This window comes from Pteronotus mesoamericanus, unplaced genomic scaffold (genome assembly GCF_021234165.1).
Source record: "Pteronotus mesoamericanus isolate MK-2021 breed Mesoamerican mustached bat unplaced genomic scaffold, CSHL_Meso_final scaffold_705, whole genome shotgun sequence".
NCBI lineage: Eukaryota > Metazoa > Chordata > Mammalia > Chiroptera > Mormoopidae > Pteronotus > Pteronotus mesoamericanus.
The window spans coordinates 16811409-16830286 of record NW_026555326.1 but is presented as its reverse complement, the minus strand read 5'-3'; the positions used below and the strand labels follow the sequence as shown (position 1 = coordinate 16830286).

Here is an 18878-nt window from a genome sequence, read left to right as displayed (position 1 = left end):
GAAACTAACTTCATAGTAAGATCATTTAAAAGATTATAACAGTATGATTGATATCACAATAGAATTATGAATAAGGTACACAATTATAACTCTCTCAAGTTATTCAAGACATTTCCTACAGGGTGTCTAATGTGGGTTTTGAATAAATAGGAGTCCACCAGGCAGATAATGAGAGAGGATATTTCAAGAAAAAACATGAAAAACTATAGTATTTTCAGGAAATGGAAGTACTTAATTCCTGATGGAGCATTAAGAGGAAGAGGGAGAGAAGGCACAGCCCAGATCATGAGGAGCCTTGAACACTATGCTAAAGACCATAGATTTTTTCCTAAGGTTATACAGTAGGTGAAAAGAAATGGTCACTAAAGTCTGGTATACAGAGTTAGGCAAAGAGACAATAGGATCTCTGCAGCCATTATCCATTTCAAGAGGTAACAGTATCATGGGCAACACCTTGGCTGGAATCTTGCATAAGAAAATTTAGCATTAAAAAGAAAAATTTCAACTGGATGACTTTTAAGCTTCCTTTTAAAAAATATTCCATGACTCTTTGACATTTGTTGCCTGATGTCCCTGTACACTCTCCACTCAACTTCAGTTAAAGTGTACTTAATTTGTTATCAATGCATTATGCTAGCTACTTCGCTGAATATGCAAGAGGTCTTTCCGCAGTGTTCAAAGACTCTGACAGGTGGAGCTGGTACTCGCCCAGATTTGGGAACTGCTAATGCAATCTCAGGTGAACATGTAAGGAAGTTAAGACAGTAAACACTAAGAGGTGGTGATGGAGGTGGAGCTGGGCTTGTTTGGGAGTGCATTAGGACATCTCAAAGAGAGCAGCTCCTCCCTAAGAAGGGGCCATTATTTCCTCTATAAATAGGCCACTATCCCCAACTAGCAGCACCCTGTAAGCTGCTTCAGTCTCCATCCTACTTGTTCCTCTGGTGAACTAGGTAAGTGAGCAGGAGTATTTAGAGCTATAAATGATGAGAATCTAGGATGTGCTCTATGGCTAAGGGGCACTGGATACCAGGCTTCTTTTTAATATACTTTGGAGAACTTTGGTATAAGTTTAATTTTATTAAGAAGAAAAATGAAGAGATAACTGGGACTAATAGCACCTCTTTTCTTTGGGGTGATTTCCTTAAAGATTATGGGCTCAAATTATCCAGTAGGCAGGTTGCCTCCTTTACTGTTGAGCTTTTTCTCTCTGTTGTATAATTGATAAAGCCTGAAGGTCAGTCCCTGCTTGGGAAGTGAAAAGAGAAGCTGAGTCTGACAGTAGCCACCCCCAGCTCCATATCACAAATGCCTGTTGTTGGCTTTGCCCACTTAGTCTACTTTCTCTGGCCTAGAAGTCTTGAGGGTCTATTTTAGACTTTCTCACCCCTTGGTTGTATAACAGCCTTGTCCCTCTGTAGTGTGATGGTTGAGACCTACAAAGAAACTGAGGAAAGGAACTGCTGGTCAGGAACACCCAGGATTTCTATAGCTCCAGAACACAACTCAGAAAATTATCCCTGGTAGAGGCAGAGAGACCAAAAAAGAAAGTCATTGCTTGTGTATTCATTCAGGAATGGAAATATAAGATATATATTCTGTTCCTAATTTCATCACTTTCTTGCTCTATGACTTAAGCCATTCAACCCTGGATTGGCTCTTGATTATAACAGGCTTAAATTAGTCATGCCTCATTAATTTTGAACAATTATTACAAATGATTGAAACTACTTATGTATTTAAGCAAGAAAAAGGAACAATAAGAGATGGGTCTCTCCTTGTTTTTTCCCCCTTTAGGTTAATTAAATCAACGAAAAAGATGTCTAAACTCCTACAAAGCATCGTCACTGTCATTGAAGTTTTCTACCAATATGCCACCCAGGATGAGGAGTGTGATATGTTGAACAGGGCAGAACTGAAAGAATTTTTGGAAAATGAATTTCATCAAATTATGAAGGTAAGAACTCCATATCAGGACTGAAAACAACTCAATTCCCTTCCCCTCCCTTTCTACCTTTTTCACATATGTAACTCCTAGAGGACTTTCCCTACTTGGTAATAAAGAACAGGGCTTGGTAAAGGATTGAAATAAGATCAAAAGTTGACTTGTAATAGTTTATATAATATGACTAAGGGAAGTAATCCTGAAAAAAAAACAGACAAAAATCCACAGGTTAAATAATGTCTTATGTGAATAATTCTTCTGGAACAGCAACAATGGTCCTTGGAAAAACTGAAAAGTACATGATAGTCCTCTTCTTCCCTTTCTTTGTCTTTCTTCAGCCCAAAACATACTGACCAAGGTCTATTTCTGAGATTCTGACACTGTAAAGCCTCTGAGTTGAGGAAATTAGCATCTCACTCCTAAATCATGAAAGGGGGTGACCACCACCTTATTAAAATATCAGTTCTGAAAATAAATATTTGGGAGCTTAGATCTAGCTATTGATCTTTAACTCATTAAACCCAGCTGCGTACTAAATATTTTTATTTGGATTCCTATCACTATCTTGAACTCAGTGTGCCAGATACAAAACTTATCTTCTTCCCCTCTAAAGTCTTCTGTAATTTGCCCAAAGCAGAAATTTGGCGCCATTCTTAACTTCCTCTCTCAGCATACTCCACCACCTTCTCACCTCCATCAAATTGATTAATAGTCTCTCAAAAGAGCCCATTTCTCCATCACTTTTGTTGTCCTCTGGTTCAAGCCACTTCTTACTTCCAATCTCATCATTACATACAAATCTAATCATTTTACACTCAGTTCAAAATCCTTCAACAGTTTCCAGCTCTTAAAGTCTAAAGTTACTCAATATGACTTAAAAACCATGATTTGCTTCATATTTCTCTCTCTACCAACATCTCTTGACTGTTCAGACTCTAAATTTAGCTATTCTAAATTTCTTGCACTTCTTTGTCTATGAGCTATGTTTTCTCTCACCTCCAGCTCTTTGTTCATATTGTGCCCTCTGCCTGGGTCCAACCCATCCTTCCAAAGACATCACTTACTCTCATTAACCTTCCTTGAACCCCAAGTGGTTCCCCTCTGGTATACCTACAGAAACATTATCACAATAAATTGTAATTTTAAGTTTGTGTGTCTGGCTCACTAAACTTTAAGCTCCATTTTGTCAAGAACCAACTCGTTCACTGCACCTAACTCAATGCTAGGCAGATAGTAGGTGCACAATAAATCTTTGCTGAATGAGTAAATGAATTAATGAGTTAATCAATTGAGCTGGACAAATTTTTTTTAAGTTATACATAATTAATATAGGTATCCAAGTTGTTATTTATAAATTAGCTAATCATTCATATCTGACCCATTCCTTACAAAAAATAATATTCCAGAATATTACAGTTGCATATTCTTCTAGCTTTCTCACTTTGTTATTCATTCCATATTCCCTTCTCTCTTTGTGCTCAGGATAGGGCAGTCAGCCTAAAGGACTATGTGGTTGGACTCTACCTATGTAAGCCAAACATTCATGCTTCTACAGCCCTCCTTCAATTGGTTATCTGCATGTGTGGTTCATACTGACAGAGGTGCCCTTGTACCTTGTTCCTATACAGAATCCAGATGATCCAGACACTGTAGATATAATCATGCAAAGTTTGGATCGAGACCATAACAAGAAAATGGATTTTACTGAGTATCTTCTGATGATATTCCAGCTGGCTCAAGCTTGTAATAAAATCATTGGGAAAGATTACTGCCAAGCTTCAGGGTCAAAGCAAAAAGGTCACAGCCACCAGCACCAAGAGGAACATAGTGAAACAGAAGAGGAAAACAACAAGCAAGAATCATCTTCCAGCCATTCAAAGAGGGGTACAGGAGAGAATGATTCCTATTCTAGGGGTTCCAGAAGAAACATTAAACACAGGTCTCAATCCAGCTCCAAAAAAACAGGGCATCGAGGAGGTTTGTCTAGTTTAGGGCACAGGCAAAACTCTGGCGAAGGCCACTTCAAAGATAATAAGAAAAATAAGTATGGCTCTCATCAGCAAGAAAGGTCTGAAAGTGAAGAATATTCTCATTCAAGTAACTATAGAAAAAGATTACACTCAGCAAATCAGTCAGGTGGTTGTGGAGAACAAGGGCATGTTTGCCACTCAGATGATCAGTCTTTCAGTTCTGACCAATACTGCTCTGACTCAGACAAATCTTTAGGAAACAGCCAACATAAGAAGAAATCAAGCCAGCATCACGGATTCAGCTCAGGGAGTCATGGAAGACAAGATCACCAGTCAAATTCAAATGTGCCCACTGGTTATGGTCATGAGTCTGGCTCAGGTCAGCTTTCTCAACGGAAACGGCATGAATCAAATGCAGGATCTCAATCAGAAAATTGTGAAGAACAAGGATATTGTTCCAGTTCAAGTGACGTATCCAGTTTTGGGTCATGCTCAGGTCAATCCTCTACTCAAAGACGTGGATCCAACTCAAGCAGTCGGTCAGGGAGCTGTGAAAGACAAAAGCATGGCTCTGGATCAGGGCAATCTTCTAATTATGGGAAATATGGATCTGGATCTAATCAATCTTCTAGTCAGAGATACCATGGGTCTCGTTCAGAATCCAGTTTAGGTGAATCATCAAGCTGTGGACATGGATCTGGATCAGGTCAGTCTTCTGGCTTTGGACAACACAGTACTTCTTCAGGACAGGCTTCCAGCTATGGACATCATGAAACTAGCTCAGGTCAGTCTTCCAGCTATGGTCAACATGGGTCTGGCTCAAGTCAGATTCCTAGCCACAGCCGACATGGGTCTGGCTCTGGTCAGTCTTCTAGCTGTGGCCAACAGGGATCAGGATCAGGCCAGTCTTCTAGCTTTGAACAACATGGGACTGGAGCAGGTCAATCCTCTGGCTATGGACAACATAGTTCTGGCTCAGGTCAATCTTCTAGCCATAGCCAACATGGGTTTCAATCAGGTCAGTCCTCTGGCTATGGACAACATAGTTCTGGCTCAGGTCAATCTTCTAGCCATAGCCAACATGGGTTTCAATCAGGTCAGTCCTCTGGCCATGGACAACATAGTTCTGGCTCAGGTCAATCTTCTAGCCATAGCCAACATGGGTTTCAATCAGGTCAGTCCTCTGGCTATGGACAACATAGTTCTGGCTCAGGTCAATCTTCTAGCCATAGCCAACATGGGTTTCAATCAGGTCAATCCTCCGGCTATGGACAACATAGGTCTGGCTCAGGTCAGTCTTCTGGCATTGGGCAACATGGGTCTAGCTTAGGTCAATCCTCTACTCATGGACAACATAGTTCTTCTTCAGGCCAATCATCAAGCTATGGACATCATGAAACTAGCTCAGGTCAGTCTTCCAGCTACGGTCAACATGGGTCTGGCTCAAGTCAGTTTCCTAGTCACAGCCGACATGGGTCTGGCTCGGGCCAATCTTCTTGCTATGGCCAACATGGATCAGGATCAGGTCATTCTTCTGGCATTGGGCAACATGGGTCTGGAGCAGGTCAATCCTCTACTCGTGGGCAACATAGTTCTTCTTCAGGGCAGTCATCAAGCTATGGACATCATGAAACTAGATCAGGTCAGTCTTCCAGCTACAGTCAACATGGGTCTGGCTCAAGTCAGTTTCCTAGTCACAGCCGACATGGGTCTGGCTCGGGCCAATCTTCTAGCTATGGCCAACATGGATCAGGATCAGGTCAGTCTTCTGGCATTGAGCAACATGGGTCTGGAGCAGGTCAATCCTCTACTCGTGGGCAACACAGTTCTACTTCAGGGCAGTCATCAAGCTATGGACATCATGAAACTAGCTCAGGTCGGTCTTCCAGCTATGGTCAGCATGGGTCTGGCTCACGTCAGATTCCTAGCCACAGCCGACATGGGTCTGGTTCCGGTCAGTCTTCTAGCTGTGGTCAACATGAATCAGGATCAGGCCAGTCTTCTAGCTTTGAACAACATGGGTCTGGAGCAGGTCAATCCTCTGGCTACGGACAACACAGTTCTGGCTCAAGTCAATCTTCTAGCCATAGCCAACATGGTTCTCAATCAGGTCAGTCCTCTGGCTATGGACGACATGGGTCTGGAGCAGGTCAATCCTCTGGCTATGGAAAACATGGGTCTGGAGCAGATCAGTCTTCTGGCATTGGGCAACATGGGTCCAGAGCAGGCCAATCCTCTACTCATGAACAACATAGTTCTACTTCAGGTCAGTCATCAAGCTATGGACATCACGAAACCAGCTCAGGTCAGTCTTCCAGCTATGGACAACATGGGTCTGGCTCAAGTGAGATTCCTAGCCACAGCCAACAGGGGTCTGGCTCAGGTCAGTCATCTAGCTATGGCCAACATAGATCAGGATCAGGCCAGTCTTCTGGCATTGGGCAACACGGGTCTGGCTTAGATAAATCCTCTACTCATGGACAACATAGTTCTTCTTCAGGACAGACTTCCAGCTATGGTCAACATGGGTCTGGCTCAAATCAGACTCCTAGTCGCAGCCGACATGGGTCTGGCTCGGGCCAGTCTTCTAGCTATGGCCAACATGGATCAGGATCAGGTCAGTCTTCTGGTATTGGGCAACATGGGTCTGAAGCAGGACAATCCTCTGGCTACGGACAACATAGGTCTGGCTCAAGTCAATCTTCTAGCCATAGCCAACATGGGTCTCAATCAGGTCAGTCCTCTGGCTATGGACAACATGGGTCTGGAGCAGGTCAATCCTCCGGCTATGGACAACATAGGTCTGGCTCAGGTCAGTCTTCCAGCTATGGTCAACATGGGTCTGGCTCAAGTCAGTTTCCTAGCCACAGCCGACAGGGATCTGGCTCAGGTCAGTCTTCTAGCTATGGCCAACATAGATCAGGATCAGGCCAGTCTTCTAGCTATGAGCAACATGGGTCTGAAGCAGGTCAATCCTCCAGCTATGGACAACATAGGTCTGGCTCAGGTCAGTCTTCTGGCATTGGGCAACATGGGTCTGGAATAGGTCAATCCTCCAGCTATGGACAACATACATCTGGCTCAGGTCAGTCTTCTGGCTTTGGGCAACATGGGTCTAGCATAGGTCAATCCTCTACTCATGGACAACATAGTTCTACCTCAGGGCAGTCATCAAGCTATGGACATCATGAAACTAGCTCAGGTCAGTCTTCCAGGTATGGCCAACACGGATCTGACTCAAGTCAGTTTCCTAGCCACAGCCAACATGGGTCTGGCTCAGGTCAGTCTTCTAGCTATGGCCAACATGGATCAGGATCAGGCCAGTCTTCTAGCTATGAACAACATGGGTCTGGAGCAGGTCAATCTTCTGGCTATGGCCAACATGAGTCTGTCTCAGGTCAGCCTTCTGCCTTTGGTCAGAATGCATGTGGTTCAGGTCAGTCATCAAGCTCTAGTGAGCATGAATCTAAATATGGTCAATCCTCTAGCTATGGACATCACGGTTCTGTTTCAGGACAGTCATCAAACTGTGGTCAGCATGCATCTGGATCAAGTGAGTCGTCCAGCTGTGGCCAACATAGATCTGCCTCTCACCATAGACAGCAAGGGTCTGGCTCAGGTCAGTGTTCTAGCTCTGAACAATATGAGTCTGGCTCAGGTCACTCATCTAGCTCTGAACAGTGTGGTTTTGGATCTGGTCAGTATTCTGGCAATGAACAATATGGGTCTGGCTCAGGTCACTCATCTAGCTCTGGACAGTGTGGCTTTGGATCTGGTCAGTATTCTGGCAATGAACAATATGGGTCTGGCTCATGTCACTCACCCAGCTCTGGACAATGTGGTTTTGGATCTGGTCAGTATTCTGGCAATGAACAATATGGGTCTGGCTCATGTTGCTCATCTAGCTCTGGACAATGTGGTTTTGGATCTGGTCAGTATTCTGGCAATGAACAATATGGGTCTGGCTCAGGTCACTCATCTAGCTCTGGACAGTGTGGTTTTGGATCTGGTCAGTATTCTGGCAATGAACAATATGGGTCTGGCTCATGTCACTCACCCAGCTCTGGACAATGTGGTTTTGGATCTGGTCAGTATTCTGGCACTAAACAAAGTGGGTCTGGCTCATGTTGCTCATCTAGCTCTGGACAATGTGGTTTTAGATCTGGCTGCTGTTCTAGCTATGAGCAACCTGAATCACAAGGGAGATGTGGGTCAATTTCAAGTGGTACTTATGATGAGTACAGTAAACCCAAAACAGGTTCTACTCCCAATCGATCAAGAAGAAACAGCCAGGAATGGTCAGGGTACAACCAAAAAGAAAGTAGTGGTGAGTCTGATGGATGTGAGAGCATTCATGGACAAACACAAGTAGAACGCTCATCAAGTTGTGGCATTAGACAATTTACACCCTCCTATGGACAGTCTAGATCCAACACAATCAATACATTGTTAATTTGCAAGGAAGATAATAGACAAGACAGCCATTATTATCAGAGAGAAGGAAATAATTGTGGAGGTGAAAGCACTGACTCAAGTTTGCACAGTATCCATAGCAGCACTCCACTTTATGAATATGTCCAACAGCAGAGATATTAATTCTGGTGATGAATAATAAATAGAAGTAAAATTAACTTAACTAGCAATTTAATAAATAAGAAACTATAACAATTATAAAGCTTCTTTATAAAAGTGGATGCATTTGTTTCTTTTTCACTTAACTGTATTCCTTGTTACTGGATTCCTTCCAGAGAATGTAAAGTATGTGGGTTACATTGTTAGGATATGCTGAGTTGAATAAATAATGTATTGGACTAAATTTGAAAAAATAATACAAAGCATTTATGGAAATTGGGGTTTAGCTGAGGTGTCTTTTTAAGAGCTCCTTATTTATTATTTATGCCACGCTAAGCCTTCATCTCTAAAAAGCAAAAAATTAGAAATGCATTACCAGTTCTGGAGCTAAAGCTTCTCTTACAGCAATGTGAACTATAATTTTTGGTGTGTCCCACATTGGGTGTAACAGAAAGACCCTAAAAACAAAGATGTAATATTGGAAGTTTCTTAAGTTTATCAAACCTCCAAATCCTTATTCTTGGGTGCATCTTTATTCAGTAAGCTACAGAGGCATTAAAGAGTGGCATCAGGTACTTCTTTCTCCCAAGCCAATAAGAGAGAGCATTATGTCTTAAACAGCTGGGATGGACAAGTTCAGCATTAATAGATTCAAATGAGGGCTCTAACTTTGTTTCACCAAGAAAGATGTTGCCTCCTACTCCTAAGAATTTGCTCCAGGTTTAAAAAAAAAAAAAAAAAAAAAAACTTTGGAAAAGCAATAGCATGAAAATACAATGGCTCTAACCTATTTCTATAGATCATTTAGCCTTTCCACATAGGAATATATCCTTTATACTCAGAGAGAAAGAAAGACTATCTGCTACTGCTATATAATTCCTTGGTTTGACTATAACATACTTGTTTCAAATAACTGGATTGCATTAAAATTAACAATAAATAATGGTGATCAAACACTGCTGTGTCATTTCTGCTTCATTTCACTCTCACACATAGGTGGTCAGACTAGAAACTCACTCAAATAGCTATTTTCCAAGGTCCTATCCTTCACAAACAACTCAGATTTCATAAGAAATTTTTAAAACTCTGTAAGAAGAAAAACAACTCAATTTAAAAATGAGCAAAAGATTTGAATGGACACTTCACCAAAAAAGATAAATGAATGGCCAATAAGCACAGGAAAAGATGTTCAATATCATCAGTAATCAAGGAAATGCAAACTAAAACATAATGAGATACCATTACACACCCAGTAGAATGACAAAAATTAAAAATACTGGCAACACCAAGTGTTGGTATTGCTGGTAAGAAAGTAAAATTATACAATCACTTTGGAAAATAGTATGGCAATTCCTTATAAAATTAAATATACTTGACTATATGACCCAACAATTTTATTCCTAAGTGAAATGAAAATATATGCCCACATAAAGATTTTTACATAAATGTTCATAGCAGCTTCAATTATAGTAGCCCAAAACTTGATACAATCCAAATAACCACCAACTGATAAACAAATTGTGGTATAGTATTACAATGAAACATTAACAACAACAACAAAGAGACTGATGCAAATGACATGGCTGAATCTCCAAAACATTATATTGACCAAAAAAACACATATCTATATGATTTTATTTATATAAAACTTACTAAAGACAAATATAAAAATAGAAAGTAGATAAGTGATTGAGTGGGGCTAGGAGTAGAACTTATAAACTTATGAATTGGCTGGAAAGAAAAACATAAGGGAACAGTCTAGGTTAATGGAAATATTCTTTTTTTAAATTTACATTTTTTAGTTTTTATTTCTTAATGTTTTAGAGAGGAAGCGAGAGAAAGAGAAAATCAATTTGTTCCACTTATTTACTTATTCATTGGTTGATTCTTGTATGTGCCTTGACTGGAGATCAAGCCTGCAACCTTGGAATATTGGGATGACGCTCTAACTAACTGAGCTACCCTGACAGGGCTTTACATACCTCTTACATCTTTCATTATTCTTTAACTTTTCATTAGTCTTTGCAACAAATCTTTCAATGAAGCTATTTTGGAATTTCTAAGACTTTTGTAGGTTTTTCATGCCAATTAAAATAAGTATCTCATTCTGTTTGTTTGATTTGGGAGCCCTTGATTTTAAGTATACTCCTTATCTTTTTGGAATGTTTCTTCTAATGGCTGTGATCTCCCTAATGACTGGCAGCAATTTGGTAGGACACTAGCTGCAAATGGCTTTTGGTGCAATGGTTACAAAGCCAAGCTCTCAGGACAAGGTAAGATTTTTGCCACTTTTGTAAATATTTATAGTTTCCTGGACCATAGCTCTTAAGTAAATATGCTGGTAGCTGTCATGCTTAATTTTTCATTTTTAATTTATTTGAGGTTTCCATTTTATTTTATTTTACTTATTTTAAAAAATGTATTGGGGTTATATGGGTTAATAAAACCATACAGGTTTTATACTTTAATTTTTAATTGAAGTATAATTGACTTACAATATTATATTAGTTTCAGGTGCACAACCTAGTGACCCAATATTTATATACACAATGAAATGATCAGCCTAAATCTAGTTTCCTTCTGTTACCTTACAAAGTTATTACAGTCTTATTAACTACATTCTCTATGTTTATTCATTATTTCCCTGTGACTCATTCTACAACTAGAAGTTTATATCCCGTTATCCCATTCACCTATTTTGCCTGTCTCCCTACTCCTGTCTTTCTGGCAACCAAGTTTGTTCTCTATATCTATGAAATCTGTTTCTGTTTTGTTTTTTTTGTTTGTTTTGTTTTTTTAGATTCACATATAGGTGAAATCATATGATATTTGTCTTTCTCTGTCTGATTTATTTCACTTAGCATAATATTCTCGATTCATCCAGTCACAAACAGCAAGATTTCATTCTTTTTATTGCTAATATTCCATAGTGTGTGTGTGTGTGTGTGAGAGAGAGAGAGAGAGAGAGAGAGAGAGAGAGAGAGAGAGAATATCACATCTTCTTTATCCATTCATCTATCAGTGGACACTTAGGTTGTTTCCATATCTTGACTATTGTAAATAATGCTGCAATGAACATACAGATGCATGTGTCTTTTTTGAATTAGCGTTTTTGTTTTCTTTGGGTAAATATCCAGATGTGAGATGCTGGGTTGTATGCTAGTTCTATTTTAAATTTTTTGAGAAACCTCCATACTGTTTTTCATAGTGGCTGCACCAGTTTACATTTCCACCAACAGTGCACAAGACTTCCCTTTTCTCCTCATCCTCGCCAACACTTGTTATTTTTTGTTTTTTCCATAACAGCCATTCTGACAGGTGTGAGGTAGCATCTCACTGTGGTTTTGATTTGCATTTCCCTCATGATTAATTATGCTGAGTACCTTTTCATGTACCTGTTGGCCATCTCTATGTTTTCTTTGGAAAAGGGTCTGTTCATACCCTCTGCCTATTTTTTAATCAGATTGCATTTTTTGATATTTAGTTATATGAGTTCTTTGGCACATTGGGATGATGCTCTAACCCAGCAGTCCCCAACCTTTCTGGCACCAAGGACTGGATTTTCCACGGGTGGGGATTGGGGACCCCTGTTCTAACTATCTGAGCTACCCAGTGAGGACTGATGGAATTATTCTAAACAGAGATAAATTTTTGTCAAAACTCATACTTAATTGACAAAACTGAATACTTAAAATTGTTGTATTTTATCATATATAATTATACCTCAATAGAGTTGGTTTTCTTTAGAGTCCCTACAGAGACTTTTTTGAAGCTTGACACACCAATTTTAAAATTTATATAGAAGAGCTAAGAATCAAAAATGGCCAAGACAATTTTTAAGATAAATAAGGAGGAGGAAAGTCATTTTACCAGGTATCAAAATATTATTACAAAGTAACATTATTTAAGACAGTGTGGAATTGTTGTAAAGATAGACATATAGAGCAACAGAACATCCAGAAACAGACCCATGCATACTTGCTGTATCACAGCAATGACTCTGCATATCAGTGAAAGACAGACCTTCCAATAAATTGTGCCAAGATAATCAGTTTTCCGTATTAAAAAATTATATCTCCACTTCATATCATATGCAAAATCAATTCTAAGTTAAAGACCTAAGTGTGATAAGCCAATTTTTTAAACAAATTTAAAGAAAATAAAGGAAAATATCTTTATGACTTCAAAGAATGAATTTCTTAGACAACCACAAAGAAAAGGTTCATCAACTTTATTTACCACCATTAAATTTTAAATGCCTGTAAGTCAAAAGACACTCTCAAAAAGTTAAAAAGAGAAGCCACATACTAGGATAAAACTTCTGCAGAGGTTATAAACAACTGATTAATAGCCCAATTGCACAAAGAACTTATAAATATCAAATTAGGAAATAACAACAAAAGAAAATTCACCCAAATAGAAATCTAAATAGGCAACTGGCATTTTTAAAACAATGCTCAGGGAAACAGAAAATGAAAACAATTAAGTACCATGTCATACTCATCAGATAAGAAAAAACTAAATTCTATCAATATTCAGTATTGGGGAGGATAAAGCAATGAAAGTCTAAATTGGTAACCATTTAGGAAGCAATTTTACAACCACATAAGAGTGAGGAAAGTGCTACAAACAACTTAGAAGTTCAACAGAAGAATGAATAGTGATACAGTCAAATACTATAATGCTATGAAGCCTTTAAAATTAATGAACTAAAGGAAGATTAGATATAGATCACATAGGCATAGATATCTATCTTTATCTATATATATCTATCTATCTCAACATGGACAAGTCCCCCAAATATAATATTGAGTGAAACATATAGCCTACCCTTTTTTCTTCTCTTTTAGCTGCAACACTATGGTTCTTAGATTCTGGAATCATAACAAGGAGAAGATGACGTGTCAGGGGAGGGGACCAGCCAGGAAGGCGAAGGGAGGCCTCAACCAGATACCAGGGTCCAGGTTCTTGTCATGGAACAAGGAAGAACTCAAAAGCATGACAGAAAGATTTAGCAAAGCACAGTAAACTTATTAAAGCGATAGTATGCACTCGAGAAGTGACAGTGAGCAACCTAGGAGAACGAGATATCCCAAGGGTCTCAGTGGAAGGTTTTTATTAAACACGGGGGGCAGGATAGGGTGGTCCTTAGCTTCTGATATTGGCAGGGTAACTGCCAATATAGCTGATCCTTGTCCCTACTCTCCAGAGAGTGATTTTCTTTTTGGTCCTCTGGGAACTCTCCTGACCATTTGGGGGATAGGTCCCGAAACCATAATGCAAATTTAAAATTATTTTTAATCTTGTGATTTTTAGAGAGAGGAAGTGAGAGAGAAAGAGAGAGAAACATCAACTGTTGTTCCACTTATTTATGCATTCATTGGTTGATTCTTATATGTGCCCTGACCAGGGACAGAACTTGCAACCTACCTTGGCACATGAGGACAATCGATGCTCTAACCAACTGAACTACCCAGCAAGGGCCGTAATACAAATTTATTGTAAAGACATAGTGTCCCTGTTGGTCACTTTTAGGTCAGTATGACTACCAAATATGGTTGGGACTGGTTTAGTCTCAATTACAGGAAATTGAAGAGGGGAAAGCAGAGTGTGGGGGGACCAGGGGTCAGTAAAGGTCGTATCTGTGATGTTCCATCCAAGAGAGAAAAGGGGATGAGTAGAGCTTGAGGCCTTTCTTCCCTACTCTTTCCTGCCTCAGAGAGAAACACTATGAAAAATGGCTTAGCTAAGTCTCAAAATAGACAAATCCCCAAAATATAATATTGAGTGAAAAAGCTGTAAAACATGTATATGTGGCATCATATAATATATATAGTCTTAAACATAATAATATCATATATATTTGTAGTTAGTACATATTTTTGGAATGTTAAACACTGAATTCAAAATAGTGGTTACATTTGTGGGGGTGGGGGGGAATGGGATTGAAAGAATAAACAAGACCGAATGTTTTCTTAAGCAGGATGGTGTTTATTACATTATTCCTTAGACTTATTTCTAAACCTTCAATTACTTCACAAGAAAGAGGGAGACACAAAGATCAATGTTAGAATGCCATCAAGGATTACAGAAGGGAGAAAGTGTTCTGACAAGCTAGTCCACTGGCATGTCTGGTCCAGTACATCCCAGTTATTGAAATAAATATATCAGTACATCAGTGCCTGATGATATTCATCATCTGTCATATAACCAACTGCCTGGCTCAGAATTGAAATTCACCCCAGAGTCTTCTCAAAATGTTGGCTTTCTATACTTTTCCCAAATTAATATGGACACCTAAAGCTTCTGGCAGTGCATTTATGACTATAAATTAATAACCTAACATTATGGTTTTAATACCTCAGTCCCTGGTGATTTAGTTACAATGAAAATAGCTTCCCTGAGTCTAATCAACACCAGGCCAATGACATGAGTGCATATCTGAATCTACAAGGATGAGGACCAAACCTGACCCTTTTTCCAGGCAACATCTCAACCTTATTCTTTGCCTCTTCCAAATTTCAAGAGTTCAGAATAAAGAAAGTTATTCTAAGTAAGAAAAAGCAAAAAACTTTCAAATAAATGCTTTCTCACTCCCTCTTCCCCTATCTCACACTTTCCCTTCCTCTTCCTCCCTCTCTCTCTAAAAAGCAATGAAAATATGTCCTTGGGTGAGAATTTTTTTTAAATTCCAACAGAGGTAGATGGATCAGTCAGCCCTTTGGTATGATTTAAGTGGTAACTCAGTTCTTTGAAGAATTAAAAACAGCTGTCCTAGCTGGCCAGGGTGGCTCATGTGGTTGGAGCATCATCCCATAAACTGAAAGGTGGCGGGGTTCAATTCCTGGTCAGGGCACATGCTTGGATTCCAGGTTCGGTCCCAGTCAGGGCATGTGCAAGAGGCAACTAATTGATGTTTCTCTCTCACATCGATGTTTCTCTCCCTCTCTCCCTCTCCCTCCCTTCCCCTCTCTCTAAAATCAATTAGCATGTCCTTGGGTGAGGATTTAAAAAAACAAAAAACAAAAAAAAAACAGCTGTCCTAGTTTTACAAACCTAGTCTTTACATGACCAGAGGTGTGTGGCTCCAGAAACAATTCAACATCCACCAATCTTTTTTACCAACCCCAGAGCTTCCCCTATTCATCTCAAAATTCTTGTAAATATTGGACTTAAGAAACCAAAGTTCTTCCAGCCAAGATGGAGGTGTAAGTACATAAACTTTGGTTTCTCGCAAAACCAAAAGAAAGATAACAATCAATTTAAAAACAGAAAATAACCAGAACTGCCAGAAAATCTAACAGTATGGAAGTCTGACAACCAGGGAGTTAAAGAAGAAACGTTCATCCAGACTGGCAGGAGGGGCAGAGATGGGCAGCCAGTGGGGAGAGGAGACACAGTCCCACATTTGCATGCAGATAGACCAGGAGGAACAACTGGGGAGTAAGACAGACTACACAACCCAGGGTTCCAGCACAGAAAAATAAAACCTCAAAACCTCTGGCTGCAAAAATATGTGGGGGTTACAGCAGCAGGAGAAACTTCCAGTCTCATAGGAGAGTCTGTTGGAAAGGCACACAGAGTCCTAGAATGTACACAAGCCCACCAACCTGGGAATCAGGACCAAAGAAGCACCTATAAGGGTGCAATTCACCTGTGGAAGCAAGAGCAGTGACTGAAAGCAGGGAGAGAGCCGAGCAAGCAGCATTGTTCCCTCTATGACCCCTCCCCCACATACAGCACTGCAACACAAGTGAAGTGGGTTGTCCCACCCTGGTGAATACCTAAGGCTCCACCCCTTACAACATAACAGGTGCGCTAAGACAAAGAAATGTGGCCCAAATGAAAGAACAGATAAAAACTCCAGAAAAAGAACTAAGTGAGGAGGAGAGAGCCAACCTATCAACTTCAGAGTTCAAAATACTGGTAGTCAGGATGCTCACAGAAATGACTGAGTACGGTCACAAAATTAAGAAGTGAAGACTACACAAAGTGAAATAAAGAAAAATATACAGGGAACCAACAATGAAGGGAAGGAAACCAGGATTCAATTCAACAATTTGGAAAAAAAAGAAGAAATAAGCATTCAACTGGAACACACAGAATAAACAAGAATTCAAAAAAATGAGGAGATGCTTAGGAACCTCGGGGACAACTTTAAACATTCCAACATCCAAATCATAGGGGTGCCAGAAGAGAAGAGGAAGAGCAAGAAATTGAAAACTTGTTTAAAAAAATAATGAAAGAAAACTTCCACAATCTGGTGAAGGAAATAGACATACAAGTCCAGAAAGCTCAGAGAGTCCCAAACGAGTTGGACCCAAAGAGGAGCACACCAAGACACATCATAATTAAATTACCCAAGATTAAAGATAAGGAGAGACTCCTAAAAGCAGCAAGAGAAAAGCAGAGAGTTACCTACAAAGGAGTTCCCATAAGACTATCAGCTGATTTATCAAAAGAAACCTTACAGGCAAAGAAGGGGCTGGAAAGAAGTATTCCAAGTCATAAATAGCACGGACCTACATCCAAGATTACTCTATCCAGCAAAGCTCTATCATATATAATGGAACAGCAGATAAAGCATTTCTCAGATAAGGTAAAGTTAAAGGAATTCATCATCACCAAGGCCTCATTACATGAAATGTTAAAGGGACTTATCTAAGAAAACAAAGATCAAAACTATGAACAGTAAAATGACAACAAACTCACAACTATCAACAACTGGACCTGAAAAAACAGAAACAAACACAAACTAAGCAAACAACTAGAACAGGAACAGAATCACAGAAATGGAGATCACATGGAGGGTTATCCGTAGAGAGGAGGAGCAGGGAGAATGGGGGAAAAGATACAGAGAATAAGAAGCATAGTTGGTAGGTACAAAATAGGGGGAGGCTAAGAATAGTATAGGAAATGAAGAAGCTGAAGAACTTGTATGTATAACCTATGGACATGAATAAAGAGGGTGGGAATGCTGCAGGGAATGGGGGTGCCAGGCAGAGGTGGATAAAAGGAAGGAAAAAAATGGGAAAACTGTAACAGCATAATCAATAAAACATACTTTTAAAACAAAACAAAGAAAGTCCTTCTTGATGGAACTTGCATTCATGTTTTTCCTGTGCCTTTGAAATTTAAATGTTAACTCTAGCTAGTTCATCTCTTTAAAATACAAACTTCAGGGAAGTAATTCTTATGAAGAAGAACAAAGGTAGGAAGGTCAATTGACTAGATCCAGCTTCTTTTAAAAGCTAGTGAGTTTTACATTATTGTACCTATCTCATGGTTAAACCTTAGAAGGAAGGCTATAAGGTCTCTGTTTGTATCTGTATGTTCGTGTGTGTGTGTGTGTGTGTGTGTGTGTGTGTAGAGATAATATTTACATCATATATATAAAAATACCACACATCTATAACATATATATAAGATGTAAAATGAGACAAAAAAAAACACATGTTATAGATGTGCTTTATTTTCTACCTCCACATGGTATTGCTAAAATTAATTTGCAAATGTTTTATTGGTTTAAGAAAACAAGTACTTAATATGAATTAAAGACATTGATAATTACAATGTAGTCACAGGAATTTAAAATACAGCACAGGGAATATAATCAATGATACTATAATAACTATGTATGGTGTCAAGCAGGGTACTAGCCTTATGGGGAGGATCACTCCATAAATTATATAAATGTCTAACAACTATATGTACAACATGAAACTAATATAATATTGAATATCACGTGTAATTGAAAGATTAAAAAAATAATAAATAACAGTAACCCAAATGCTTTTCAAGTCCACATGGTCTAACATTAATCTTTAATAAATATTTTGGGTGGTAGGTACCTAATACAAATATACAGATGACGTATCGTAGAATTATACACTTGAATCTTATATAACTTTATTAAACAATGTCACCCTAATACATTTCATTTTAAATAAAATAGCGGGGGGCAAGCTAGTTTAAGGCTGTTGGTTTAATTGAAACAGCCATGCCTTCAGAGTTATCAACACTGAATATAATGTAATCTTACAACGTTTATCTTACTGGGATTTATTAGTTAAATAAGATCATGTTACAAAATTTGTCAAAGAGAAAAATAAGTTGATATAAAATGTTCATAAGTAATCGGAACATAAGTTTTGAAACAAGAAAATTAATGTGAGATTAAAGTTTCTAGGTGAACTTTTAAAATAATTTTTCCAAATCTTTTTGATAACTTAAACCTTAAAGTTTTGCTAAGATTAAGTTAGCAAATTATTACTAACTTTAATAAATAAAGTTATTCTTACTAACAAGAATAAGTTAAATTAATAAATACCCAGATCATTTATAAAATACTGAAACATTAACCTACTGGACATAGGTTTTCCACTTTTGGC

General features: G+C 38.8%; 1 protein-coding gene across 1 annotated transcript in view; it reads left to right on the top strand.

Annotated features, from left to right (window-relative positions):
* The first annotated feature begins 1819 nt into the window (after positions 1 to 1819).
* The window catches only part of LOC129062117 (hornerin-like), a 33776-nt gene continuing 16717 nt past the window's right edge, over positions 1820 to 18878 (top strand). Inside the window, exons 1-3 of the mRNA XM_054562871.1 lie at positions 1820 to 1957; positions 3574 to 7690; positions 7821 to 8242. Coding sequence (XP_054418846.1) covers positions 1820 to 1957; positions 3574 to 7690; positions 7821 to 8242 — 4677 coding nt within the window. The remainder of the gene's footprint in view (positions 1958 to 3573; positions 7691 to 7820; positions 8243 to 18878) is intronic.